At 44.0% G+C, this 27959-nt stretch overlaps 2 protein-coding genes and 1 long non-coding RNA gene across 22 annotated transcripts; 2 read left to right on the top strand and 1 right to left on the bottom strand.

Annotated features, from left to right (window-relative positions):
- Positions 1 to 460: 460 nt before the first annotated feature.
- On the bottom strand, positions 461 to 23192 carry LOC306804015. Of its 20 annotated transcripts, XR_013774781.1 has the most exons (10): positions 23109 to 23178; positions 22487 to 22579; positions 20866 to 20958; positions 20540 to 20683; positions 17185 to 17272; positions 16345 to 16579; positions 8589 to 8929; positions 4769 to 4845; positions 2609 to 2704; positions 461 to 903 (listed from the first exon to the last, which is right to left on the bottom strand). It is a non-coding gene; the product is annotated as an uncharacterized lncRNA (long non-coding RNA). The 20 variants fall into 20 exon arrangements; XR_013774782.1 differs by lacking the exon at positions 22487 to 22579; XR_013774784.1 differs by lacking the exon at positions 23109 to 23178 and having other exon boundaries at positions 22487 to 23008.
- LOC306804014 (ferritin light chain-like) lies at positions 13627 to 19658 on the top strand. Its single transcript, XM_079310079.1, has 3 exons — positions 13627 to 13881; positions 16514 to 16660; positions 17905 to 19658. The coding sequence occupies exons 1-3, from the start codon at positions 13699 to 13701 to the stop codon at positions 18406 to 18408; spliced, it is 834 nt and encodes a 277-aa protein (XP_079166205.1). The 5' UTR covers positions 13627 to 13698; the 3' UTR covers positions 18409 to 19658.
- A 275-nt stretch (positions 23193 to 23467) lies between the features above and the next one.
- Positions 23468 to 26950, top strand: MYOD1 (myogenic differentiation 1). Its single transcript, XM_079309801.1, has 3 exons — positions 23468 to 24195; positions 25619 to 25697; positions 26209 to 26950. The coding sequence occupies exons 1-3, from the start codon at positions 23641 to 23643 to the stop codon at positions 26457 to 26459; spliced, it is 885 nt and encodes a 294-aa protein (XP_079165927.1). The 5' UTR covers positions 23468 to 23640; the 3' UTR covers positions 26460 to 26950.
- The last annotated feature ends 1009 nt before the right edge of the window (positions 26951 to 27959 follow it).

The following is a 27959-nucleotide window of genomic DNA, read 5'->3' as shown; positions in this document are numbered from 1 at the left end:
AAACTGTCCTTTTCTTTTTCTAGATTAAGAAAGACATATTTCCCTTGCTCATATATTTTGCTATTTACTGGCAGACTCCAAGATATGAGAATGCCTAATCCAACCTCAGTTTAAGTGCAGTTATATTCCCCCATCTCCACCAATGCTTTAAAATGTCCACTTTATCACACTGAAATCTTTAGTTTAGTTCAGAAAATATGGAGCTTCCAGATAAATGCTTGCATGGCAAACTACTCCTGCCCATCTCCATGTCTATGCTCATGCCTAAAAGCTATTAATAGGCATAGGGAGTGGATGTGCAAGACCAGACTGGGAATGCTTTGTACTCCCATGGACTGTATCAGTCACACAATGCAGTTATTTCTTCAACTTGGGTTCAATGTGTGGAGTTTTTTTCCTGTCATTTTTGGGTTTATTGGGTTTTGGTGATGGGTTTTTATTCGATGTTGTTTCTGGAAAAAAAAAGAAAAAAGTCTTTACCTCTCAAAAGACCCCAAGAAGTTCATGTGATATAGAGCTTCAATTGAAAACTAAAAAAGGTTATGGAAGGTTTGCCACTTTTGGTGCCTGTGGGTAGAGCAGCTGATCCCAGTGGAATAAAGGCAAGGATAAAGCCATCTTCTTCATGAATGACATGGCAACAAGGGATACTGCCACCAAAAGCAAAGCCTGCTCTAAGGCAGCTCTGTACAAACCATCAGGAGGAACATTTCAGGGTGAGGGATCTGAGAGCGCAGCACAGGCACTGCAGTCATGTGGGAGCAGGTGACAGGAGGGAAGGGATGCAGTGTTTGCAGTCCTCCAGCCCTGCTGCAGACCTCCTGAGGAAGTGCATGCTTCAGGTTAAATCAGGTCTTGGAGAGACTCTCCAGCAGCACCTTGGTGAGAGGCAAATCCACATCCCTGTGGAAATGGTAGAATAATGATTAATTTAATCCCATGCCCTTCCTTGGAACAGATACTAAGAGATAGTGAGGAGCAAAATTTGTACAAATATACCAGTTTCTTCTTCCTTCTTTGGCAGAGGAAAGGAGGAGCAGATTCCATATGCCCACCCCTCCCCTGATCACAACATTTAGCAGAAGTGGGGAGAAGGGCTTTTCTGCAGATCCTGCGCCTTTGAGGCAGCAGCAGGGCAAGAGTTCAGTTTTACGACTCTTGGCCCCAACACAATTTACCATTTACAAACTAATCCTCCTCTGCTGGAGAGCACAAGGCCTGCTAAAGCTCTCATGTCCACTTCTCCGATTCTCCATTGTCCACAGTGACAGGGAGAAGCCGAAGACCTAATCGGTGTGTAATTCAATCGCTGTCCAGGCTGTGTCACAGCACAATGCTCTGCTTGTAGTGCCACGGGCTGAGGCAGCCAGCTACTGTTATGCCCCACAGCAGGTGTGAAGAATGTCACTGGCTCTGACTGTGTGCTGCCCCTCTCTCCAGGTCCATTGCTGACACTCTGCTCACTCACCACTTAGAGGCTGTTTTTCCTACTGGCAGCGAGCTAATTGTCGGCTCTCTGGTGAAAGGGCACCCTCAGTATTTTTGACCCTGAACTGGGAATTCCTGCACAGCATAACATGGGCCTCATATAAAGCAAACCTCTTTGCTGTCCAATTCCCCTAAATGTGGAGGCCTGACAGGCTAACAAGCTCTTTATTTCCTTAGTCTTAATCCAGCAGTTAGTAAATTACAATCTACCACACCCAAACTGTTTCACTCTGTTGTTCCTCACCAGACAGGACACAGCACATGGCCACACATCCTTTAGGATGGTTTAAATCCTAGGTACTTAATTATATTTTAATCAGCAAAAGACAGATGCTTCAAAAATTCCTATCCACATGTAGATCATTAAAAACCTCTGGAATACCAAATTAAATGTGCTGCCACACTTAAATACAGGGCCACTCTGAAAATGGCATTTGGTTTGGTTTTTAGCAGAATTTACTACTACACCAAGACTTGAAAACTGCACTTTCATCCATCTTGAGTTCAAGCAAGCTGAGGAAGAGAAGTGCAGAGGAAGAAGGCAGGGCAGCAGCTGCCACTTGATCAGTGGGTGTGGGTATCACCCAGCCATGGTACAGGCAGATAAGGAGACAGCACACAACTATTGCCGGCACATCCACAGGAGCACGTCACAGGATGTCTCCCTGCCACAGAGATACATCACACGCTGCTAACAGTTGTGTTGGTGCTTCTTTCCACGTGAAACAGTGACTTGTCCAAGGCATGTGACAACACTGAGCACAGAAACACCCTACTCCTAGCACATCTCTTTCCTTAACAGCCTTGAGAATTCATGCAGTTTTTCTGGTACTATTTCTCTAGTTCCTTAATTTTCATGTAGAAGCAAACCAAACAGCAGGAATACCTGATGAAAGAGCTACACTGGGACAGGAACTGTACAGGTCTGTACAGCTGCAGAGTTTCATCCAAAAGAATAAATAACTGTAGTTAGCTGCATAACCTGACCAACCCAAGAAACAAATAAACCAAAATGGAAACTATTTCCCTTCTATTACATCGGTAACTTTTAATCAATATATTTGGCTATCTAGACTGTTTCTGTGCAATCCTACACATGAATTATGGTTACCAATCTTACCTAATCCTGTAAAGGGATGAAATACTTTGTCACACTTGCAGATTCTGTGAAGGCAGTGAGCAGATGAAGAAAGACGATCCAGCTTCTTACCACTTGCTACAGAAAAGTTCATAATATTCATTATTCAAAATATGAATTGGACATCTGTATTTACAATGTTTAACAAGTCTTGCTTAGTGTTGAAGCCAAGCTGCTCATTTCACCCATACTCATCTACTGTCATCATCGACGGCTGATTTCCAAACATGGCCAGACACCAGCTTTCATGGCAGGGGTCATGAGACATTCTTGCATCCTGAATCAGGATTCAGCAATGCCATGTGCCAAGCCTTGGAAACATGCAAAGCATTTACAACCGAGCACCTGCGGAAATCCCATTTCCTGACTAAGAGAGGCCTCTGATATTTGTGTTTTCTCCTACTCTTAGGCTGTGCTGTAATGAAATCTAGCCTGGATAATCCTTTCACAGCTGTACAAGGAAGTATCCTTGCTTAGCATTTACCCCTCCTTATGGAGGTTCAGTGGTCCTGGTTGAGCAATCAGCAAAGATACACAGAATTAATAGTCTGGCTGATGTGATATGACAAAAACCACACACAGGACAGGGACACAAAAGGAGCCTATCAGAGAAAGTGGAAGGACCTTGGTAATTTTAAAGAATACAGGTAAGAGGATGGGACCCTTAGGAGTCACATTAAACTTGGTGTTAATGCCAACAGTGAGGTATGCAGACACAATCAGAGAGTGCATGCTCCTGGAAAGGGAGGCCAGGAGCACTGCAGCTAACAGCATGGGAATAATCAGAGTGCAGGGCTGCAAGGGAACCACTGCTGGGTCAGTGAAAAGAGTTAAAGGGGAAGAAATTGAAGGAATGCTGGAAGGGACTTGGAAAGAGTTGTTTGTGATGCCACTGATGGAAATTACTTTGAACATCTTGTCCTGTGAGACTCCCTGCTCTGCAGGGGTGAAGTCTCCACTACCTCTTGCTGTAGGTCTGGGTTGCCCTTACTCCAAGCTGCCCTCATCCCTTTGAAGGTTGTGATTCCCTCACTCCACAAAACCTGCATCCTTGTCCTGTCCCTGTCACTCTAATCATGAGCTGCTGCTGCTTTATCTCTGACACGAACTATCTGTGCCCTCTCCTCAAACTCTGACCTTAAACTCCCAACCATCACATCTCCATAAACCCCCAGGCCATCCCCTCTGCCTCCATTCCCTGGCACTGTTCCCTGTAGCTGCTTCACACCCCAGATTATCTCTGCTTTCATTTTCCTCCCTCTAGCAGTGTCAGTGTGAAGCCTGAGCTATCACAGGTAGCAGGCCATTAACCTGTGCACTGTTCTATGCCCAATCTCAGTCTCACTTTTGCTGGGCCACTCACTGGAGCTTTAAACCAGTGACTACAACCAGCCCTGGTCTTTAGTGGTCCCTCAGCCTCTTTTTGGGAACCATAATCCATCATGGTACTAAGCAGGCTCAGTGGATGCAGAGTGACAGCCACTGTTGCCTATTTCTACAAGGAAATGCTAGAACAACTTTTGTATACTGGGTATAACAACGAGGACCCCGTGGCACACATCCCTGTTCCTTCCTTGCTGCTGCTGAGTCCTTTGCTCCTCTGGGTAGTCCAGGGGACCTCCCCCCTCCTCTTGGCCATGGCAGTGTACATTCAAACAGCTGCTTGGGCTGGATGAAGCACCTGCTCTGGGCAGCAGCAGCTGGAGTTCATTTTGGGTCCAAAGGGCCGGGGCCAAGCAGGCTGACCGCATGTGCACTAATCCAGTATCATCACCAGCTCCACCAACAACAGGTGCCCTTTGAAGAGGGAGGGAAAAACTATTTGGGGAGGAACCAGAGCTTTATAAAGGACATTATGGGCCAAGTCCTCAGCTGGCACATGCTCAGTTAAAGCATGTACCCTCTTGAAGTTATATGAGTAATGCTCACATACACAACCACAAAATTTGGCCCACTCTCAGTGCTGCTTCTCTTCTGTTTTTGGTGTTCTTAAGGATTTTTCACCTCCTCTCCTTGCTTTGCATTTGTCTTCCATCAGTAAAGAAACTTTCCTGTCCCTTGCTTCAGACCAGACAGCTGAAAGTCACAAGCCACACATGCCAGATTTCCCCATCCTCCTGTGCACAGGTAACATAATCTTACCATGGTCTCTCAGTCCTGCTCGAGTCCTGGGGTCCAGATCACGAGTCTGCAGCAACAGGAACAAGGGCAATCCCATTCTGGAACAAATCAAACCAAACCCCATTAAGTTCACGACGAGAAGTCTTTCAGCACAGGCATCCTAAGAATTGTCATGCACTTGCTCAAGCCAGGGTCCTTGTAGGGCAGACCATAATTTCAATGTATGGTCCTGACAAATGGCACAAAAAGAGAAAAGACAAAAAAAAAACCCAAAAAAAAACCCCAAAAACAAAAACAAAAAACAAACCCTGTTAGAAACTAGTGGCCAAACCAACTCCAAGGGAAGTTTTATTCTCACCTCATTTTGCTGGAAATTTGTTTACCACCCATTACATACAAATCTCTTTTAAAGTCCCTCTTAGTGTATTTTTGATAAACACCTGAACTAATGCAAGCCTCTATGTTTTCTTCTTTTCTGAGTCTTGCCATACAAAGCTCCAGAGGCCAGTTCTGTAACTCTGGTCTCACTCATTGCAGTTACTCTTGTGCTTCTTTCTAGAGAACCTGGAAGCTCTCTGGAGCCAGAGAATGGAGCTGGGTTCACAGAGATGGCACTGCAGAGCATGGCCAAAAGCACTCAGCTCACACCACCCAAGCAAAAACAAGATTTCCAATTTCTTGTTGATGCATTATCAGGAAAACATGACCTTGCTGCAAGTTGCTCATGTGAACCAGTCAAAGCATTCATAACTTTGTATTCCAAAATTTATTTTCCTGAACTATGCATCTTTTAATTCTTGACTTTCCAAGACACAGATTTAAGCCACTTTTCCCTCAGGACCATGTCTCAGCTGGGTTATATTACAAAGAGAAGCAAAGTGATGAGTGACAGTTGGTACTGTCTCAGAGTGGTAGTGAGAACAGCACAAGCAGAAAAAGCAGGCCCCAATCCACAGCAGTTCCTGACATCTCACCCACAAGTACAGACAAGTGTTACCTGTACTGCATTGGCTTGGACATTTAAGTAAGTCTCCAAGAATTTCCCTTGATGAACACCACAGCACAGGTTAGATAATTCCTCACCAAGGATGACACAAATGTCCAACCACACAGGAACCTCCTGAGCTGGCAATGTATTCTCAGCTGCTGCAGACTCACACACTCCCTTTGAGGCTTTAACTACAGTTCCAAAGCTGAAAAACACCAGAGCATGCACAAACATATGCAGAAGGCAACACTGCACACTTGTGCAGCAGTTTTGTCCACATGCATGCCTGAGGGAACCACTCTGCACCCTGGTACTAAGCAGCAGAGATACCTACACATTCCTGTCCTTCCCAGGCAAGGCAATAAAACACTGCAGCATCAGACAGCACAGAGCTCTCCCTATCCTCTGAATCCTCGCTGCTGCTCACTGTCACTGGGCACATTTCACGCAGGCCAGCTGCACAGGATTTATTCAACCAGTTTTGGAGTATCAAAGCTAACTTTTTTTTTTTGGTCTTTGCCCCAGGCAGGCACTTGGTATGCAGGATTTAAATCAGAGAACAAAATGTTCTGTGAAATTTGTAAATACTCGGCCCAGTAACTCCTAAATTCTAAAAAAAACCCCAAAAAACCAAACAAACCAACAAAAACCAAAAGAGATAGCAACTGAAGTGGTTTAAAAATAAAAAAAATAAAGCCTTTCACTGCATCACTGTGGGTAATGCTACTGTGTCCTAAAGATCAGAATAAATAGCTTCCCAAGATTAATGGTGCTGACTGCTTTAGGTGACAGAGCCAAACATGGCCTGAATTCTACCTTATAATTCCAGTGAAATCAGGAGAGTGCTCAATTCAAAAAAGCTCTGCATAAAGACACTGAAATTGAAAAAACAAATTGTTTGATCCTTGCAAATTTGCAGAGAAGACTTTGCCTGGAACATACTGCCACAAACTTACAATCTAACACCTATCATAGTAAGATTTTTAAATGCATTTAAAGGCATTAAAATGGAATTAGGCTGAAGATGATAGGGAGAGAGATACCCCAGGGAATCACAACACTTGAAGATGGTCTAGAAGAGGTGCTTTGATCTGAAATCAGCAATAAAGGGTCATCTGTGACTGGAACTAGAAGAGAAAATTACTTCACTGGAATTTAGAATTGTCTTTAAGGTCTATGATGTATGAATGAAACTATCTACTTCTGCTTTATCTGATTCACCACCATGGGCTCCATCTTAATACAAAATTTAAAACAAACATTTAGCTGCTGAATTTCACATTAAAATTTCATATCTCTTTTTTTCTCAGGCAGTTTCAACTAGACTTTGAAAAGATTCTTTTACAAAAATTATGATTAGTTATTCTTTGGTGAATTACAAAAGCCAAAACATTTAGAATCATTTCCTCTCCACCTGCAAACATTTCACACTCCTCTTACCACAACCGTGGCTTTAATTTCTTTTCTCTCAAGCCAAGTGGTAAATGGCATCAGTGAAACCAGTTACCTCCAGGAGTCCCTGTGCTTCAGGATAAGGTGCTCCTGGTCCTAGCAGGGACTCTATGAACATTGACTATCAGCAGCAAACAGCAGCAAGACAATGAAGGTTTCTGGATCTCCATCCCTTGCCCACAGTTTGCTTCTGGTAGCCCAGATATTCTGAGTATGTACAAAGTGCACCTCCTCATGCAGACCTCAAAGAGGTCTGATGTCCCCTCAAAGGCCACCTGGAGCACTGAGTGCACCCCCTGAAGTTTACACTGCCTGTAAGGCATTACCTGGTCACTGATTTCAGATGGCACAGGCTGCACACACACAAAAAAAGGCTCTGCCTTTTTCTATATGTCAAGTCTTATTTTCTCATTTGCCCAAGAGTAAGTACAGATTCTAACCCACAGCTGTGGAAAGGAAGGTAGAATAGAAAGGCAAGTAGACAAAGTATACAAATTATGACAGACTTTAGGCAGTTTGGCATTGCACAACTCCCTTATGCAACACATTGCCTGGGGCAAGACTCATGTTTTCAGAAATTCCACAGAATCTCCTTAAATATACTCCAGTGCTGAGGCCCTGTGCCTTCCACCTGCTATTACTGACTGGATTTATGATAGACTACAGACAGATTACATGGATGAGCCTTACATTTGCTGGCCTATACTTTTTTAAATGCAATAACTATTGCAAAATCTCAGATGAATCCTGCCAATTTATAGAAACTTACTCCTAAGCACAGCCTCTTTAGAAAAATGGAAGAGGTAGTATCAGCCAGTAGCACTTGAAATGATTAGTCCACTTAAAACTCAAGTGTATTTATAAGAGCAGAAATGGAGATGGAAGGGCCAATGCTGCCAGCCAGGCTGGAGGTTCCTCAGCCAGGCTGCCAGTCCTCTGCAGCCAGCAGGATGGGAGCACAGACTGCCCCTGGGCTCCAGCTCTCCCTGCTGCCTCTGCCCAATCCCAGCCATGGCCTTCCTCAGTGCTGCCAGAGCCTGGGCCCTACAGGCATGGGTGAGCTGATAAGCTGGCTCAGGACATGTAATGATTCTGTAAATACAAGGGGCAAAGACAACGTTGAACAACTCAGAGTTGGTGACTTGTCAACATTTAAAACTGCAGAGAGAGTGCTAAGTGCTTAAGTGAAAATAGTGACATACAGCTTCTAGGCATGAGTGAAACAGTGGCCAGAGCCCAGTCTGACCTGCAGCCCCACACATGTAGGCAGTCACAAAAACACAGCCACGTGCAGCTGGATTTGAGACACTATTGGAAAGATGAAGGTGGCAAATGCAAAGCAGGCTGGGGCACAACAACAGTCACAGGAAGAGTCTTTCAGTGCACTTGAGATGTACTCACATCTTCTGGGCTTGACTGCAGAGCTACACACAGATCCAAACCTCCTGGTAGCACGGAGTTTTCCCTGGGGTTCCTGAGAAGGGAGAGTGGAGCAAAGGAGAGGATGAGTCTGCCTGAGCACTGTGGTGGTGCAGCAGTGGGAAAGAGCCCCCAGGGAGAGAGAGAAGGGAGGGGAACCTGGGGACCAGCAGGAGGCGAGGGCTGGGAGTACACAGGCAGGATGTGCCCTGTACACCAAAACCCCAGAGCAGCTCCCAGCTGAGAAGCAGCAGAGGCTGTCCATCTCCAAATCTGTTCCTGGAAGGGTCCCATGGTAGGAGCAAGCATTAATTACAGATAAACTAATTTAAATAGTGCAGAGAAGAAAATAGCATGGATTAGAAAACTCTCCTGTATGTATTCTGTGACACAAGGTTAAAGATAAGCTCTGCTTGCATTTCAGAAACTCTTACAAGCTTGTCTCCCATGCTAGCTTTAGACACAGCACAGAGATGCCTGTGGGCTGTGGGCACATTCTGTTTGAAGGACAGATTTAATTCAGTAAAGTTTCAAAGAATTCTATATATATCACAATGTTTGATGTTATCCAGCATTCAGAAAGTTCCTTAAGGAAGAACTTCATTGTGAAAGAAGAGAGGCAATGAGCCAACTTCTCAATATCTGTGCCATGCAGACTTGTGCCAAAGAAGCCTATGGAAACAAACTGCCCGAGATAAAAGTTACAACAGAAGTGAAAAGTGTTGCAACAATATCAAGCTACTGAAACAACTTTATCAAGCTAAGCAGGAAAACTCAATGGAGGCAGAAAAGACATGGCTGTTTCCAGTGATGGGAACATCCTCAAACATCTCATCTGGCTTCAAACACTGCAGTAATGGCAAAAACAAAAATCTCAATGACAAGAAGAAATCTTTGGGACTCTAAAAAAGGAAAGCAAATGAAAACTAAGGTTTGGAGTATTTGAGTTGAGTGCCAAAAAAAGGCATTTAAAAAATTACTTCCAAAATTAAGAGTTATTCCAAGTATTTTTAAACAGAATTTCAATAGGGTATCTCATTTGATTAAACTGAATATATGCAAAATATGTGCAGATCTGGCACAGCATATTTTCAGTGCCTATAGACCCAAAACACAGGCTTCTGTCTGCTCTGTTTGACAGCAACAAGACTGACTTCAAAGGGACTAAGCTTTATTTTTGAGCAGTCCTTCTCTTGCATCACTAAAACATGCTGATTTCAGAGCACTATAGCAAGCTGGCCCTTTCCATTTGCTCAGTGACAAAGAGACAAAAAGTATTTTCCAGAATGTCCATGTTGCAGCCTGGTCACAACACTGCTGCCTCCCCAGGGCCATCTCATGTTTTGCTGATGACCACTTTTACTGAAAGTCAGTTAAAAGAGGTTATTTTGCTATGCTTACTTAAGTAGTAACATCCCAAATTTCAGGCTTCTTTTTTTAACTTTATGACTCATACAGTGCAAAAAGGCAACAAAACAACTCAGAAGTCTTGCTGGCTTTTCCTCTGTGGATAAAAGAAGTAAAAAAGACTGAGACTGGATAAAACAGTGAGATGAAGCACCTGTTGAGACTAGAAAAGCATTAGAAAAATGGGTTAAGGGACTTCAAGTCCAATAAAAGCAACCCAGAATTCACGGGTGTTCATATGAATCATTCCTAATTTCCTGCCAGAGAGCTTTGGTTTCACTTAATTACAAAACAAAATGATGAATGAACAAGGCCAATTCACAAGTGTACATATTGTACATTTATTTGTTTATTACTTTTTCCTCACACAGCCCTCTGTTTTCATCATAGCTATTGATGGGCACTGAATGAGAGAAAAGTCTGGCAGCATTACACAGACCATTTGCAAAGTACATGAAAAAACCCCACAGCTAGAAGTAAGCAAACAGATGGTAGCTGGAGAGAAGCAACAGCCACAACTCTTACTACCTGTGGTGAAAGAATAAACAATACCAACTCCAAATCACAAAGTGCAGCCTAAAGAGTTTAGCTTTAAATGAGAGAATTAGGTAAAAAACAGCCAGATACAACTAAATGTTTGCAGAGTAGGTTCAGGAGAAAGAATGCTTTGGGAGGGTTGCTAAAGCCCACTGACACAAACAATTGTCTCTTCTGCACTCTGACAAAGAATAAATAGGAGGAGTGGGGAGGAGTAGACAAGGTATGGATTTGTGTGTAAGAGAGCTTATTTTGATGGAGTTTTAATTGTACTTCTGTATCACACTGTGGTGGTTCAGCTTCCCACTCTGCCATAAACTTTCAACACACCTTAAAACGTGTTGTACCAAAATCATAAAAATGAAAAGATACCTTTCATCAAGGCATGTGCCTGTAACCAACCCTTTGATGATCCTTGTAAGTCCCTTCCAACTCAAAGTATTCTGTGATTCTGTGCTGAAAAATTGTAACTAAGAAACTGAAAAAAGTGCCTGCTCCCTGGAATACTGCATTTCTTGAGGTCATAAGATTTTGGAGCAGATTATATGTTCCCCAGTCCAGACAAAAAGAGCATGTAATATCACCTCATGCTATGTAGCAAGAATCCCTATATTACTTTGTCATGGAATTTTTCCATGATACAATTGATAACAGTGCAAATGGTGTGCATTCCTGTTAGTTCTGTGAAGCACAAAGCAAAATAAATTGAATGGTGTTCTCATAAAAGGAACATATGGAGTATAAAGGGTTTTGGAGTCAGTTTTCAGATCAGCTCTGTGCATCACAGATAGCCTTAAGAACTGCCCTTGTCTCTTAGCTGTCCATCACTAACATGGGATAAATTAATATTGTTTTCCAAAGCTCCAAAGTCCACTAATGCAGAGACAGATTCTATGAGCTAATATGCTCAAAAATTATCATAATAAATGCCCAATTAATAAAATACAACTACAAACTTTTTCATGGGGACAATGGCTAACTTGCTTCCTATTGCTATTTCACACTTCAAGTTATTCAGACTGGCCAAAGGAAGGAGGTCATCAAGTATTTATCTAGGTTGGGAATTCAATGCATACACACACAGAGGTACCACACTTGCTCCTCTTCCTCCTCCTCTGAGAAAATCAGGGCATTATTCTGGAATAATAAAACACTAGCAACTACTTTACAGGCCAAAACAGGGACAGTTAGAATGGAAAGAACTGAAAGGTAGCTGATAGAGGTACATCCTTCCAGCAAAAGTCCCTAATGCTACAGTGAAGAAGAGGATGCTCACTGAGAACTTCAGAATAAGGGCATATGTTGTTCAAGTGTCCTGTCAATATACTGACATTTAATGACTTTGGATATTGACTTTAGTCTTGCAAACATTAGTTATACTTTACTCACATTAAATTTTACCCAAATGCTAAATGTTGTTTGATTTTTTTAAGCAAAACTTCTAATTAAACTACAGTATGAAGAATGAGAACTGAAAAATGGATAATTACAGCAAACAAAGAGGGCTGAATAGCATATGAAATGGAGGCACTGAACAAGAATTATTTAAGTTTCTCATGAGCAATGTTCTCACACCTCTACGTGACTACTCTCAGATGATGCATGCTGGGCTCTAGGCAGTCAGATCCAATAACAATTAAAACAGGCAACAGAAAATGATTCTGCCCTTAGCATTCTGGGTTGGTGCAGGAGTGATCTGTTAGAAAAATATTCCACAAAACAGCATGTAACATTGAGCTTACTAAACAAAGTCACTGAACAGAAAATTATTGATTTCAAAGGGTGTTGAGATTATTCATATTTCTGCTCCACTGGTCTGAATCTATTAAAGGTAAAGAAATGCTCAAGAAATGCCAAGCTCCATCCACATGGTAAAACAGTTGAAAAAAAGTCAGTAATATGTATTTTGAGGTTACTGTACAAGGTAAGGATTGAAAATACTGAAGATAGTTTAGCAAGCATAGGTAGGACCAGTACAGCACCAACATTTTTAGCACCAAACCAAAAAACCTAAAGAATTTACCCTGTAGCCAAGACATATACATACACTGCAAAATCCCCAGAACTTTTCAGAGCTCACTCCCTCCCCAGGCTTGGCTCTGCCTGCATGTTCTCACCAGCCACTCCAGCCTTGGCCCAGCCTGCCCACACTCTCAGATGCTGCTGCTGGAACTGAAGGTACTGAATGTGACTGCCTGGAAAAGACCTCAGCTTTTATATTAGAAGAGTTTTATCTGTGGTGTGGTTGTCTCATAAAGACAATGTATTAGAGATGGGAAGCAAAGGAGATTCAGCAGGTTACACTGGCTCTGCACAGCCCTGATGTCAAAGAGAATGAGAGGCAGCAGATGGGACTAGGCCAAGAACCAAAATGAGGGAGCTACAGCATCCTCATCTGCTGCTGCCCTGACCATGGCAGTGCAACACAGCACAGCTTCTGTCCCTTGGACATGCTCTGCACCAGAGTACACATAACTGCATATCAAGCTGTTGGCTTGTATCTCACTAGGAGGGACAAGCATCAAGAATGTGCATTTCCTAAGTTCTTCTGCTTCTGATTGTCTTCTTGCTTTCTTCTATTATCCTACTTAATTAGGAAATACTTTCATTTCAGCTATGTTGCTCTGTTTGGAAAGAAAATGAAGATATGTCAAACACACAAGTCTATGATTTTCTCTTACGTTTGTAGGACCATCTTGGGATACCCCAAACCTGTGACATATGTGTAATCATGAACCACTGAAGAGAAAGTACATATTGGAATGTTTTATTAAGAACACTCATTGCAGAATCCTTTTCCTGAAGTCACTCATGGTCAAGATTCAGTGTTTGATAACCACTTCAGCGAAAGTATGCGGCACGACTCCAGATGCCACCAGCGAACACAAATGCCCAAGTTAACACACGTGCTTAACTGTTAAGGTAAATCTTTATTCAACCATCCACTATTTAGGATGTTTGCCGGCACCGCTCCTGCGCTCCCGCCCAGCTCCGCGCAGCCATGGCAGAGCCCGCCGGCCCCCCCGCATCCGCACGCACATCCGCACCCACACCCTCCTCCTCCGGCCGCTCCGTCGGAGGGCGGCGCACAAAGGTGCGCGCAGGTGCCCGGCTATAAGAGGCGGCGCGGCGGCGGCGCGGCGGCCCCATGGCGGCGCCGGGCATGGCCGAGCCGCGCTCCAAGCGGCCGCGGGTGACGCTGCCCGCCTGCCCCGCGCACCGCCCGCTGCCCGCCAGCCGCGTCCGACACGGCTTCCCGCCCGCCGTGGAGGAGGCGCTCTGCGGCCTCACCGGCGCGCAGCTGGAGCTGCACTACTGCCTGCAGGCGCTGGTAAGAGCAGGGGCTCAGGCGGGTCTGAGCCGGGCAGGGCGGCACAGCGGTGCCCGGCTCCTGACCGGGGGGGCTGGAGCTCTCCGGCCTCCCCGACCTGGCCCGCACGGCCACGGCAACAACGAGGAAGGTCCGTAATGCGCGGGCGGTGTGTTTTGGGTAATTCACACAGGCCCTATTGCCTGGGGAATTGGGAATGCTGACAGCTTTGGAGGAGAACGCTTGAGCGGTTTTACCCCCAAACTTTGCTGAATAGCTGTGTGTGGTTAACTGTCGTCTGTGAATGCCGCAGATGGCTTAGGGCTTCTCGCTCCACAGGCACGAGCTTTGGACATGAAATTATATATTATATCACTGATATCGTGTCAAATTCATGCCAGAATTGCATCTGGCTACATATAAAGTGTTAAGGCAAACATATAACTTAACAAAGACATTAAAATTAAAAGATCAAAATTATCAATGGCATATTTTCTGATGCCAAGCATCCACTGGGAAGCAACACAAAGTGTATTTAGTATATCCCCAAGATACTTCGATTGAGTTTGGTGTCAAGTAGAAGTTCAATGAAAATTTAAGTACACAATAAAACTTGTTAAGCCTGTAGAAGAAAAAAAGTTGTAGTGACTGGCAGCTGGATGGCATAGAGAAAACTCAGTTAGAAATTGACTGTGGATAAATCAAAAGTAGAAATGTGAACATCTTATGAATGATTGACATAAAAGATTTACCTTAACAGTTAAGCAGATGAGTTAACTTGAACTCCACTTCAAGTCGTGCCACACACTTGGACTGAGGAACTGCTATAAAACACTCAGTCTTGATGTGCTGTCAGCAGAGACAGGAATGGGTGACTTGAGGAAAAGGATTCTGCAAATAAAGCAATGAATGTTCTTAATAAAACATTCCAGTATGTATTTTCTCTTCAATGGTTTATGTTACATGTGTGTATGTGTGTCACAGGTTTAGGTTATTACAAGAGGGCCCTAAAAATAAAAGAGAAAAACATAAACTTTTGTTTTGTGTTTAACATGTTTTAATTTTCTTTCCTAACAGAACAATATAGCTGAAGTGAAAGTATTTCCTATTTAAGCAGGGTAATAGAGGAAAGCAGGGAAGACAATCAGAAGCAGAAGAACTTAGGAAATGCACACACTTGTTGCTTGTCCCTCCTAGCAGGCTACAAGCCAACAGCTTGATATGCAGTTATGTGTACTCTGGTGCAGAGCATGTCCAAGGGACAGAAGCTGTGCTGTGTTGCACTGCCATGGTCAGGGCAGCAGCAGATGAGGATGCTGTAGCTCCCTCATTTTGGCATAGTCCCATCTGCTGCCTCTCATTCCCTTTGACATGGGAGTTGTGCAAAGCCAGTGTTCAAACCAGTGTGTAACCTGCTGGCTGTGCTTTGCTACCTGCCTGTAATACTTCTCTTTATGAAACAGCCATACCATGGATAAAACATTCTAAATATAAGATCTGTTAGCGTGTTTAAATATGGTAGTGGTTTAAGCTGTTACTTTGCCCATACAGAACAGAGCAAGGCCTGCAGAGGATTTAGGGTTGTAATACTTCTGAAATTATAGAATGACCTGGGTTGGAAAGGACCTTAAAGATCATTAGCTTCCAAACCCCCTGCCATGTGCTGGGACACCTTTCCCAAGACCAGGTTGCTCAGTGCCAGCTTGGCTTTGAACCCTTTCAGGATGGGGCATCCACAGCTTCTCTGGGCAGTCTGTTCTGGTGCTTCACCACTCTCACAGTGAAGAGTTTTTTCCAAATGCCTAATCCAAACCTGCTCTTTCAGTTTGAAGCCATTCCCCCTTGTCCTGTCACTGCATGCTCTTTTTAAAAGTCCCTCTCTATTTTTCTTTTAGGTTCCTTTCAGGTACTGAAAGGACACAATTATGTCAGCAAAGCCTTCTCTTTTCCAGGCTGAACAAACCCAGTTCTCTCAGCCCTTCCTCACAGAAGAGGGGCTCCATCCCTCTGATAACTTTGTTTCCCTCCTCTGGACTCGCTCCAACAGATTTATGCTCTTCCTGGCATGCCTTCCCAGGCATGAGCTACACCCAGTATTGAAGGTGTACAGTTCAGTAGTAGAATCCATTCTTTTGGAATACCATTGTCCATAATAAAGCTGTTAAATTGATGCAAAGTTGTGCTTGTTCTCTTTTTGGTATTTGCCTCATCTTTCTCATACCTTTGAAAGCTAACTTTTGACTGGAATGCAGGCCTGCAGGGATAAATTTTATGTTCCCTGTTCTGGGAGTATGTTTAAAAAACAAAACAAAAATCCTCTACAAAACACAATTACAAAACACACACATGCTAACCACTCAGAAGTAAAATATTCTGAAGATCTCTTAACTGCTATGGAAGCATCAGTACTACAGTTTCCTGACCAATATTAAAGAATAGAAGGAGTTCTAGTAGAAGTATAGATTTTTCATTTCATACTCTTACCTCCTCATTTCATTTATTGTAGAAATTGGATCAAGGTCTCCAAAGTGGCTGTGCTTTGTGAACCAAACACCTTCCATTGGAAGGGTCTCCCAAGTTCTGTTAAAGCCATGTTTGCTGCAGGTGAGTCTCATCTCTGGCAAATCTTAACACTCCTGTTTTGTGTGCTTAGGGTGAATATTTTGATCAGTCACATGTGGCTCTACCAAATATTTCAAAGTTCTTCCTGCATCAAGCTCTGGAAGAGAGGAAAGCCGCAGAGGAGTTGATGAAATATCAGCAAGAAAGAGGAGGCCATTACTGCTCTAAAACCATCCAGGTGAGTAGTAGTCTACAATAGTTTTCAAAAACCTGTTATCCATTTAACTTATTGAATTATATTGTTTATACTGCAGATCTCTGCATTGACTCACTATTAGACTTCCATATATAATTTATCTGGCATACTTGTGTACACGGTTTTGTTCTTGATTGTGATGCCTAGAAACTGTCAGCCATACAGTCCTAACTTCATGGGGTTGCTTTCCAGCCCAAAAGAATATGGACAGTGTTCCCCTTTTCTTTTGCTCAGCTGGACACTGCTGTTTCCAGTATGCTGTAATGAATTATGACTCCTGAAGTTGTGCTGGAACAGCCCACCAGTCTCCTTCACACTGAACCTAAGCAGAAGCTTAGGCATGACTAGCACTTAAGAAAAGTGGTAAGGAAGGAGAACCATCCAGCTTGGGGCAGCAATTGATTTCCTAAAGTACAGCTCATGACAGAATTTGGACTAAGATCTGACTTGGGCTTGCACAGGTACAAAGGAATAACTCAAAAGTTTTCAGGAAAAGAATAACCCACCTTCATTTGTCTAAGACCAAGGGGCTGATTCTCCTCTACCAAATTAATACAGAATGCTTCTCCTTGGTCCATCATAGCAGTTGTTAAGCTGTAGAAAGTAAAAAGGCTATTGTAAAAATCTTTCTTAATACTCAGTTTGCATCAAGGAGAAGCTTAGGACTTCCAGTACTTAAAGAGAGCCTACAGGAAAGAGGGAGAGGGACTCCTTGTCAGGGAATGCAGTGTTAAAATGAGGGATAATGATTTTTAACTGAAAGAGGGACTCAGGCAGATTCAGGCTAGATATTAGGAAGTCCCTCTTTACTGTGAGGGTGGTGAGACACTAGAAGAAATTTGCCAGAGTAGTACAGACATTCCTGGTAATGTTCAAGGCCAGATTGGATGGGACTTTGAGCAGCCTGGTCTAGTGGAATATGGCAGAGGGTTGAGACAAGATGATTTTAAGGTTTGTTCCAAGCCCAACCATTCTATGATTGGGTTTCCTGGTGTAAGAACTCTCTTCAGGCATAGCTGCTGCTTTGTAAATCTGTTTGTTGAAGAAGTGCTTGGGTTCACTTGTGTTTACAGCCTGCAAAAAAACAACAGATGCTCCAAAGTAGATTGTTGCAAAATTGTGGTGCAACTTGTTTAGAGCACCAGGTTAAGTTGCAGGAATCCATTGATGAATACAGATAAATGAGCTGTTCTTCTGAGTAAATGCTATTCTGTCATTGTTTCCAGAAACCAAACTGTGACTATGCAGTCGGTCTGATGAAAGCCCTGGAGCTAGCAATGGTGCAGTGGAAAACTGTGCTACGGTATTTTGAAGAGCTTTATGCCCTGAGTGTTGAAAATGCAGACCCTCACAGCGCAAGCACTATCAAGAAACAATTTATTGGGCCCAAAATCCGGAAGATCAAGCTGATGGGAGATCTGCTGACCAATGCTCGCAGGCTTGACTGTTCCCAGGATGGCAGAAATAGTCTTGGGGATTACTTCATGGACCGGCTGCAGAAAGAGTTCAGGACCAGCATAGAGGCAGAGTCTAGTGATCACTGCAGCCCCTGCCCGCCTCTCCAGCAGTGCACAGGAGCTGCAGAAGGTCTGAAGCGACCCCAGAGAGAGTGCTCCCAGCACAGAAATGGCATAGGGCCAATATATGCAACCATTCACTGCACCACGATGCTGCCACAGTGTAACGATGGCACGGGGGCTAAGGTGAAGCAGGGCAGGGAGGGCCTGTAACGCTGAGGCTGCTGCAGCTCCTCAGGCAGACCTGTCCCGAGGGTGGAGCAGGGACCATAACTCAGGAGACACCATGCTCTATCCCTCCTCCTGCTTCACACCCTGTCCCCTCATCCTCTGCTGAGTCACAGCTCAAAATCTAGCCTTACTGCTGTTTGCTTTAAATGACAGCAAGGTTACCAGCTAGATTTACCTATGCAATTCTTCCTAGAAGCCAAAAGTTCTTAAGCTTCCCTCTTTCTCTTAAATCATTAATAGGATTAGTTAGTGCAAATTATTTTAAGAATATATGTAATTTTTATTAAAACTAATTTTAAAAAAAACTGCACCTTTAGTGCAAAGAAACTTTTGTGTGGCAGAAAATCCAAATATTTAGTTTTATATTACTGAATATTTTAGATTGCTATTCTGTATTTTAAATTACTAACAAGTATAGTAACATAATGAAATTTTTAAAAATACTTCCTTGAAAACAAAGTTTTTTAGTCTTATTTTCATCATAGTAGCAATTTAAATAAGTAGTCTAATGCATTTACTGATCAGCTACTTCTGGTGGTATACTTCTTCAGGATGAAGGATGCAAACATTTCCTCAACAGTGGCAATAAGAAAATGTGCTGATTTCTCTATAGTTATTGCCTAGTTGGCTTTTTTCATCCTCAGAAAGCAGATGAGAGAGAAATCAGGAATTCTCACTAGATGAGAACTTTAGAGGTCCTAGGGCACATTTTGCAAGTGTCACTGAAGAGAGTAGCTCTAGGATTTTGTGCAGACCCAACATAGGATAATTGCTTTAATTATGAAACAGACTCTATCTCAGCTAGCTCACTAAAGGTATTACTGTGGCAGTCCTGCTGTTTCTTATACTCCCTATTTGATCCCAAGTAGGGGCATGAGATCCTAGTGAAAAACCAGCACACTTAACTAGAATTGTATCAGAGAGAATGGCTACTCATTAGTTTTGCCTTTCAGTTAGGGCAGTATTAGCCAGCTTGGTTCAAGTGCAGAGGTGTCCAAATTCCTCTCATTAGTCTCCTACTAGAGTGCCTCATTCCATACCCTGGCTCCCAAGGTCACCTAAGAAGAGCAACTGGCTAGATCAGCTGCCTGCAGTTAGGGATTTTTTGTCATTATATACATCTTTTATGTAGTTGGGGTTTGATTCATTGGAAGATTGCCTCACACTTTCATGTAATACTTCAGCTGATAACGCCTGTTTTGCTTGAAAATAAATTCAGTTCCATGTCTGCATCTCCAGTGTATTCCTCAATTCACCACCCAGGCATGCTGGTACTCTTCTCCAAGAGATCTTGCATACGTATACAAAGCTGTGCCAGTATTTTTCTACATCTAAGGAAGTTGTGCATGATAGAAGAGTATGACACAATGAAAATAAATGCCAGAAAACTGCATTACTATAAAAGCACTGCACAATGAAACATTTTTAGTAAACTCTGATACAGCTGCAGTTAAGTAGCAATTTCTGCAAAGCCCACCTTCTGTTGGTGTTGTAACATGGGACAGAAGATTACAATGCAGATGCTTTCCCAATCATTTCTGTGAATGTGATTCAGCTTTGAGGTAGGGATGGGGAACACAACCACTTTAAAACAACTTCTGTATTCATCTATAAAAATACTGCCACATGCCACAGCAATAGCTCAAAGCCCTTTTAGAATCATGCTAGATTTGCCTGTGTTGAGATTGCTGCTCTCTTAATACAGCAGGAGTTTAAAAGATATTTTCATCTGGGCTAGATTCCATCACCCATCCTCATGCTGAGCATACCTTATTCAACAATTAGTTCCACTGACTGCAACTCAACATGAATAAGAGCAATGGAATCCGTCCCTCCCAAATTAAAATACAGCCCGCTAAACGTGAACAGAACAAAGCTACTAACTGAATTCTAAACTAGCACCATGTAAAACTACTTCATGTACTACTAGTAATGTTTGACCTACTTGTACAACAACCTTCACCTTTTAAAAGCTGTTGACCTTCTGGAACATAGTTACAGCTTCCTCCTAGTTACAGTCTCCTCCATGGTTTACAGCACTTAAACTTTTGCCTTAAACAAAGTCTAGCATAACAAAGAACCCAACTTTTAAATTTTTCCAAATAAAACTTACTTGTCTCTTATTTTTCCATGAGTGCCATGTCTGTTTCTCAGACTTCTCATATTCATCTTCTAACCAAATGTATCCACACACTCTAAGAATTTACGTCTTTTTCTCTCCCTTTTCCTTTGCCAGAACACGTTCTGGGCACTCTGCCTGAAAAGACAATTATATTAATTTCAGATAAACTCCCAATCAGCTGTTTCCCCAGCCTCTACCCTCTGAAAAATAAAAAAAAATCAATTAGTTACTGTAGATAATAAGCTCTTCTTGTCCACGTGCTGCATCTGCTGAGAGAGTACAAATGCTCTTGAATATGGTGTCAGATTTAACAGTACCTATCAGTTCTGTACAGGATGAGTCTATCCATGTTTCTCAACATGGAAAATACAATCTGTTTCTGCCTTCCCAGCTTCCTTTTCAATCGCATCCTGAAAAATATTTTAACAGGGATGAATGTAGAATAGGTTAAGGGCAACAGCTCTTAAAGAAACTTTGCAAATTCTCTTTTCTGAATGTTTATTGATACACTCTCTATATCTGTACTTCCAAAACCATGCCCAAACAATCCAAACAGCCTGGGACAGCTCTGAATAGCTAGTGCAGCACCAGTACCCTAAACACAGCATCCAAACTGGAAGGTCAGGAGAGACCTAATCTTTACTGAAATTATGACTTTCAGCCCCAGAGGCTTCCAAAGAGGTTTAACAATGGAATCCTTGTAAATGCTTGTATAAGCACTACTGCTCTCAAGGTGAGGAATGTACTTAGAAGTCTCCAAGTGGAGATTGTTCTGTCCTTCATCCTCTCCACACAAAACCAAGAAGAGCATCTCAGGGTTTGTTCTTTCCAAGGATGTTTTTTCAGGCCTCATTGTATGTGGCAACATCCTTCTGAACAAACCTGTCTTTGGGAATTACACTAGAAAGTGGATGCTAGCAGTGGCAGCACCAGGGAATCAGACTCAGAATTTTTAGGACTGGATGAGACTCTGAAGATCAGCATGTCCAAACCCAAAGGAAGGTGTCCTCAGTGGCATTTTCACTGGAGGACCACTGTGTGGTCACAGCCTTCTCCTGACCTTTTCACTTGGAGGAATTAATGCACTTGAGCTACATTCATGGGCAATTATTGGCAAACTCCCTGTAGTGCTTGTCCAAGCCCCAGGTTTGCTACCACTCTGCCCAAGGTAACAGCTACTCAGTCAAGTCCCTGAGTGTCTTTTTCTGGAGTCACAAGCTAGAAAACACAGAGAGGCAGAATAGGCTACAATACTGACTAAATATTAGGGATAATTATATTTTCCAAAAATTAAGCCGATAGTCTGGAAAGAGTTTAAGTCTTCAATGGGTCACTGCCAGCACCAAGCCTTGATATCCCATTTTACATGTTCAGTTGTTACAACATAATAATCTTTCTCATTTAAACTTTTTTTACATTATTGCATACCTTGCACTGTTTTGAATACAAATTATTTTTACTTTGTTAGCTTTTCAATGAAGATTTAAAACAAAGTATCTTTATTCCTTCTGGATCAAAGAACGTCTGTAATAACATTGAAGTGTCTCCACAAATTTGCCACTCTGCCTCTCAGAAACAGCTGGGAGATACATTTCTAAGAGTCTAGGGGTGGTCAGTAGCTGATCTGCCTCCTTGGGACATATTGCTTTTCAGCATCGGGTAAAGTGAAAGAATTTATTTCTACAGAGTCCAAAACATACAGTTTTATCTTTAAATAAAACTTCTGTCTTTTAGGAATACTGACAGAATGTGACTTAGAGTTCTTATCTCTGTCTGTACTCAAAGGTATTTCAGTAAGTAGAAAACGGGGACTGCAGATTAGGAATTTTTGCCAAAAAACAAATCGTATAACAATAAAAGAAGCCACCATCATGACAGCCCATCTGAGAAGTCATAGGCACAGGGACTGGGGATTGATCATTGATGGACTTTTTTTACCTTCTGCAATTCTGTCAGTCAGCCCCTTGCCCCACTGAAGACAGAGCTTTGCTGCTGATTTTGAACAAGCTGAAATTTCGCCAACGTTTATAACTGCAGAACAGAAATTAATTTTAGCTGGTGGGATATTAAATACATGCGCTACTATTTTTAATCATTAAGTCAGTGATAGCTCAATTACTGAATTCCTCTGAGAAGAACCCAATTTCTCATATCAAACGATACTCAAAAAAACAGATCAAAAACTCTGACACCCTTGAGAGACGTTCCTAAAACCCATTCCATTTCCCCAAGCTCCAAACTCTCCCACTGCTAGAAATAAATCCTTATCGCGCGGGCCATCCAACCGCAGCAAAACGCCACGGAGCGAGATCCGCCTCCCCAAAGGTTTGAGAGTGAAGGAGAGCAGAGCTGGAAGAGGAACCCGGAGTGCCGGTGCTCGCAGGGATTCCCGCGGGAAGGAAGGCGGCGCTTCCCGCTGGGACAGGTCCGCAGCGCCACCGGGTGGCCGCCACCGGCCCGTCCCGCGGTGTCCCCGCGGTGCCCCCGCTTCCCCTCTGCCCCGCACCTCCCCGCGGAGTCCCGCGGAGCCCGCCCCCACGAACGCCCCCGCAGTAGTTACCCGTGTGGCCGCGGGCAGAGCTGTCCGGGGGCTGGGGGCTCGTTCCCCGTGAGGAGCCGGCGGAGCCGTCCCGGTGTGCGCGGGGGCAGCGGGGCGCGCCGCCGATGCCCCGGGCGAGCGGCACCCGGCGCTGTGGAACACCGCGGCGGCTGCTCTCCGCGGCGCGGCGCGGCGGCGGGGCTGGCGGCTGAGAAAGGGAAAAAAGCCGGGGGAAATGCAGCCGGGCCGCCGCTGCCCCTGCCCCAGCGGGACACCGCGCCCCCCCGCCGCCCCGGCCCGCCCGGCCGCGCCCCCCGACCCGCCCCGTCCCGACCCGCCGCACCGGGGGGCTCGGCCATAAATACGGCCCCGAGTGGCACTCCCGGACCGGCGCGGCTGGGGAGGGGGTCGGGGCAGCAGCCAGCGCTGGTGGCCTCGCCTGGGAGAGGCTGCGAGGGTCTCGGCTCTGCGCACCCAGCCCGGCCGAGGGCCCCTCCCTTCTGAGCCCCTCGCTGTCCCCTCCGGCCCGGCCGCTGTCCCCTCTGCCGCCCCCATGGACTTACTGGGCCCCATGGAGATGACGGAGGGCTCCCTCTGCTCCTTCACGGCCGCCGATGACTTCTACGACGACCCGTGCTTCAACACGTCAGACATGCACTTCTTCGAGGACCTGGACCCGCGGCTGGTGCACGTCGGGGGTCTGCTGAAGCCCGAGGAGCACCCGCACCACCACGGGCACCACCACGGGCACGAGGAGGAGCACGTCCGGGCGCCCAGCGGGCACCACCAGGCCGGCCGCTGCCTGCTGTGGGCCTGCAAGGCGTGCAAGAGGAAGACCACCAACGCCGACCGCCGCAAGGCCGCCACCATGAGGGAGCGCCGGCGGCTCAGCAAGGTCAACGAGGCCTTCGAGACCCTCAAGCGCTGCACCTCCACCAACCCCAACCAGCGCCTGCCCAAGGTGGAGATCCTGCGCAACGCCATCCGCTACATCGAGAGCCTGCAGGCCCTGCTGCGGGAGCAGGAGGACGCTTATTACCCGGTGCTGGAGCACTACAGCGGGGAATCGGACGCCTCCAGCCCCCGCTCCAACTGCTCCGATGGCATGGTGAGTGCCCCAGGGAGGACTCCCTGCCACCGAGGTGCCCTGGACGCTGTTGGTCCAAACCTGAGCAGGAAGAGTCGCCTCTTCCTGCCCTTCCTATAGCAGCTGCCTTCGGTACCTCCCCAGGCAGAAGACAAAGTCCTTCCTCATGCCTTGAGCACCCGAAACGAGGGGAGGTGGGGTCCCCATATGGCAGGATCTCTGGGAAAGAAGAAGAATCTCTTACACATTTCTTCCCTGGGATAAGAAGTTAGGCAGGTTCCCCACGTCCTGGAGGAGACAGGGCAAAGCTGCTGGGGGAGGACTTTGGGAAGCTACCTGGGGCATTTGTAGCTCCTGAGGAACTTCTGTCTTCTGCTGTATCACTACCTTTGAATCCTCTAAGAACAGCAGAGAGCAAGGGCCCCCTAGAACATGGTAGTTACACGGGAATTGGTAAGAGTCTGGGTTTTGCTTTGTGCCATTCACCATGACAACAAGAGGAGGGTGTAAGCAATAGGAATTTTTTCTTGACCCCTAAGAAAAAGATTCTCTATTTCCCGTTTCACTCACTTCATTCCCTCCATAGACATTTACAAGCAATAGGAAGGAGAATCCAGGCTTTCAGTCCTGTTTGTAAATTACAGGCATGGGAGAAGAAGGGTGGTTGCCAGAGAGGTGGCTCATCCCCACATCTCCTGGCTGGGGCTGTAGGTTCAGCCTCTGGCCTGACTCTGGGCTGGTGGGACATGGTGACCAGCGTCCAGGACAGCTCTCTGGCCATAAACTGCACTTTCAGATCAGAGATTGCTTTTTGTGCTCTGGTGGGGATAATCGTTACTGAGTTGAGTATCTGTGATTATGAGATACTCAACAGACAGGAGAGATTTACACAAATGATTTCTCTTCAAGATACAGCCTCTTTTAATATAGGAATTTCATTGTGGATTAAAGTATTGGAAACAAATATATTAGTCAATGTTCCAGAGCATTTTCTATGCAAAATGGAAATGGGAAGAGAAACTTGAGGAAATACAAAGGGACAAGGTAGACAAAGGCTTTTAAAGAGGAATTAATGTTTAGAAAAATTTTCAAAAACTAAATTAAAAATACATAATTCTGCTTTCAGTGTTCCTGTTGTAAACTAAAGATACATGAAGAGCTGTATCTGATCAGAATGCTGAAAAGCCTCATCTAATCTGTGAAGCTCCAGCATTCAGTGCAATAGTGGTAACTTCCCCGTGGAACAGCTGTGCCACAGAAAATATTCTGGGGTGGATTCCCTTCTAGCCAAGTTATGTTCTTCCTTACTCAAAGAATCTACAACTTAATAGCATTTCAGCCAGGACTGGAATGATGGCACAGAGCAGTGCCTGAAATATGAAATTAGATGGTTCCTGGGATTTGGGTAAGAGTGTGAGCTCACTGGGATTTCTCTCCTTCACAGATGGAGTACAGCGGGCCTCCCTGCAGCTCTCGCAGAAGGAACAGCTATGACAGCAGCTACTACTCAGAGTCCCCAAATGGTGAGTATGTGCCCTAATAGCAGTGTGGAACACTGAGAAAGAGGCAGGCAGTGCAGCAGCTTTGCTGTGCCTGCTCCCTGTCCAGCTGGGCTGAGACAGGAACCTGCCTTTTCAGCCAGTGAGCCATTGCTGCTGCTAGAGGCACTGGCTTTCCTCTAGGTATATTTGCAAATATGGGGATATGTTACAGCTGTGTTTCCTATTTTGCAAATTTAACAGTTGAACAGAAGTATGTTATTCTCTGCAATTAATTTCAGCATTTAACCATATTCTATCTTGATTTCAAATCTGTTATTCCCTTTCTCTGGACACAGTGAAGCCCTGGATCCTCCCTGTCTCCAGAGCAGCACACTGTGGTGGCCTCTCTTGCATTTTTACAATCTGTTTTCTGATAATTGGTATCCTTCACCAATATTCATTTCCTCTGAGTCTTCACATGCTCACAAATGTGTCTACCCACTGATGTAAGTACCCACTGGATAATCTGAGTGCCTTTTTGTCTGTTTTTTAGATCCAAAGCATGGGAAGAGTTCTGTTGTTTCCAGTCTCGATTGCCTCTCAAGCATTGTAGAGAGGATTTCCACAGATAATTCCACATGCCCTATACTGCCTCCAGTGGAAACTGTTGCTGAAGGGAGTCCCTGTTCCCCTGCAGAAGGAGTGAGTCTGAGTGATGGTGGAGCCCAAATTCCTTCTCCTACCAACTGCACCCCTCTTCCCCAGGATAACAGCAGCAGCAATCCCATCTACCAAGTGCTTTAAGGACCCCTCCAGCTGGACTGCACCAAAACCAATTTGCCCTGTTTGGCCTTTTTCAGGACCTGCCTTCTAAGGTTGAAAAGACTTCTTAAGACTTGTTCCAGTTTTAAAATATCACTGAAAATTCCTTCAACTATATAACTTTGTAAACCTGTATCACTTCAAAATACACATAGTTATTTATTGGTTGTTAACCTAAAGTTATTTAATATTACTATAGATAAAATTGTACACCATGAAATGGCCAATGTTGAATCTGGGCTGTGGGGAATAGGAAGTTGGCTTTTGAATGTGGAAGAAAATAGAAGTCTACAGTAGTAGTGGCATGATATATCCTTCCTATTACTCCTGTTCTGGCCAAAATAAGGTTGTGGACCATTTTTTATAAAATTTTTGTATAATTGTAAATAAGAGTTGCTTTCCAAAAAAAATTTTAAAAAAAGAAAAAAGGAAAAAAGAGCAAAATAAATAAATTTTAAAAAAAAGAAAAAAAAACCCCAAAACTTTAAACAAAAGGGGGGAAAATTAAAAAATATTTAATATTGCTTGGTTTGTTGTGTCAAACTTTAACTTTATATATTTATACGATGTGGTTGCCAAGAATGTTTTCAACACTATTCTAAATAAAGACCCTTATTTATAAAATCTGTGGTGTTATCTTGACTTTCATAAGGGCTTCTAGAATTACTAGTGCATTTAGGAGTGGTATTAGATCTCTGCCTTGGCAGGAAGAAGATACAGGCTCTGATTCAGCAAAGAAATCAAGAACATGCTTCAGTTGCACTACTTTGCATAAATATGCTGCTGACAAGGGGTCTCCTTTCTTCATATTCTGCTGTGGTCATTATTAAACCTATTACTAAACCTACTACTAAAGTAAGCATCACAGGTCATTATTAGAGGGATCAGTAAATAAGCATGTTTCTCCTCCTGCCCCCAAAATTTACAATTACATTGTAAGACTTGGTCTTACCAGGATGTGTTGAAACTAAGAATCACAAAAAATTAAACTCCAAATTCCAGTGTACCTACTGAAACTTGAAGTCATACAATTCTCACAAGAATAGGCACTACATTTTTCGACAAATTTTCACATTTTTCATTCAAGTTCTATTTTTCAAGTGTTTGTACCAAGTTCATGTATTCTCAGGTATTAGAAATTAAATGCAAAGAAGTTTTTGTCATCAAGTTACAGATCACAGTTTTCCTCAAGTTCAAGTTGGAATTTAGGCCAAAGATAGGAAGTTTTAATTTGGATTTGAACTTTATGCATCTCTGGCAGCACTGCTCCAGGGATTTACTTCTTGTTTAGAGCCTCCCTAAAAATAACCAGTGGGCTCTGTTTCATTCAGTATCTATGTGTAACCTTGAAAGCTGGCTGTGCAACTGAAAAATGTTAAGCTCTGAGCTGGTTGTCATTGGAAAGTAACAATCAGAGCTACAATCAGCAACTACAACCTGTTCCTTATCACATCTCTATGATTTACGGATTTTGTGTAAACG

This window comes from Erithacus rubecula (genome assembly GCF_903797595.1).
Source record: "Erithacus rubecula genome assembly, chromosome: 6".
NCBI lineage: Eukaryota > Metazoa > Chordata > Aves > Passeriformes > Muscicapidae > Erithacus > Erithacus rubecula.
The sequence above is the reverse complement of the archived record's forward strand: the minus strand, read 5'-3'. Positions and strand labels throughout refer to the sequence as shown.

Excerpts from the sequence above, each read along its gene's own strand:
- MYOD1 (XM_079309801.1), top strand. The coding sequence starts at position 23,641 with ATGGACTTACTGGGCCCCATGGAGATGACGGAGGGCTCCCTCTGCTCC. Across the intron at positions 24,196-25,618 it reads CCAACTGCTCCGATGGCATG|ATGGAGTACAGCGGGCCTCC; the intron begins GTGAGTGCCCCA and ends TCTCCTTCACAG. Across the intron at positions 25,698-26,208 it reads CTACTCAGAGTCCCCAAATG|ATCCAAAGCATGGGAAGAGT; the intron begins GTGAGTATGTGC and ends TCTGTTTTTTAG.
- LOC306804014 (XM_079310079.1), top strand. The coding sequence starts at position 13,699 with ATGGCGGCGCCGGGCATGGCCGAGCCGCGCTCCAAGCGGCCGCGGGTG. Across the intron at positions 13,882-16,513 it reads ACTACTGCCTGCAGGCGCTG|GGTGAATATTTTGATCAGTC; the intron begins GTAAGAGCAGGG and ends TTGTGTGCTTAG. Across the intron at positions 16,661-17,904 it reads ACTGCTCTAAAACCATCCAG|AAACCAAACTGTGACTATGC; the intron begins GTGAGTAGTAGT and ends CATTGTTTCCAG.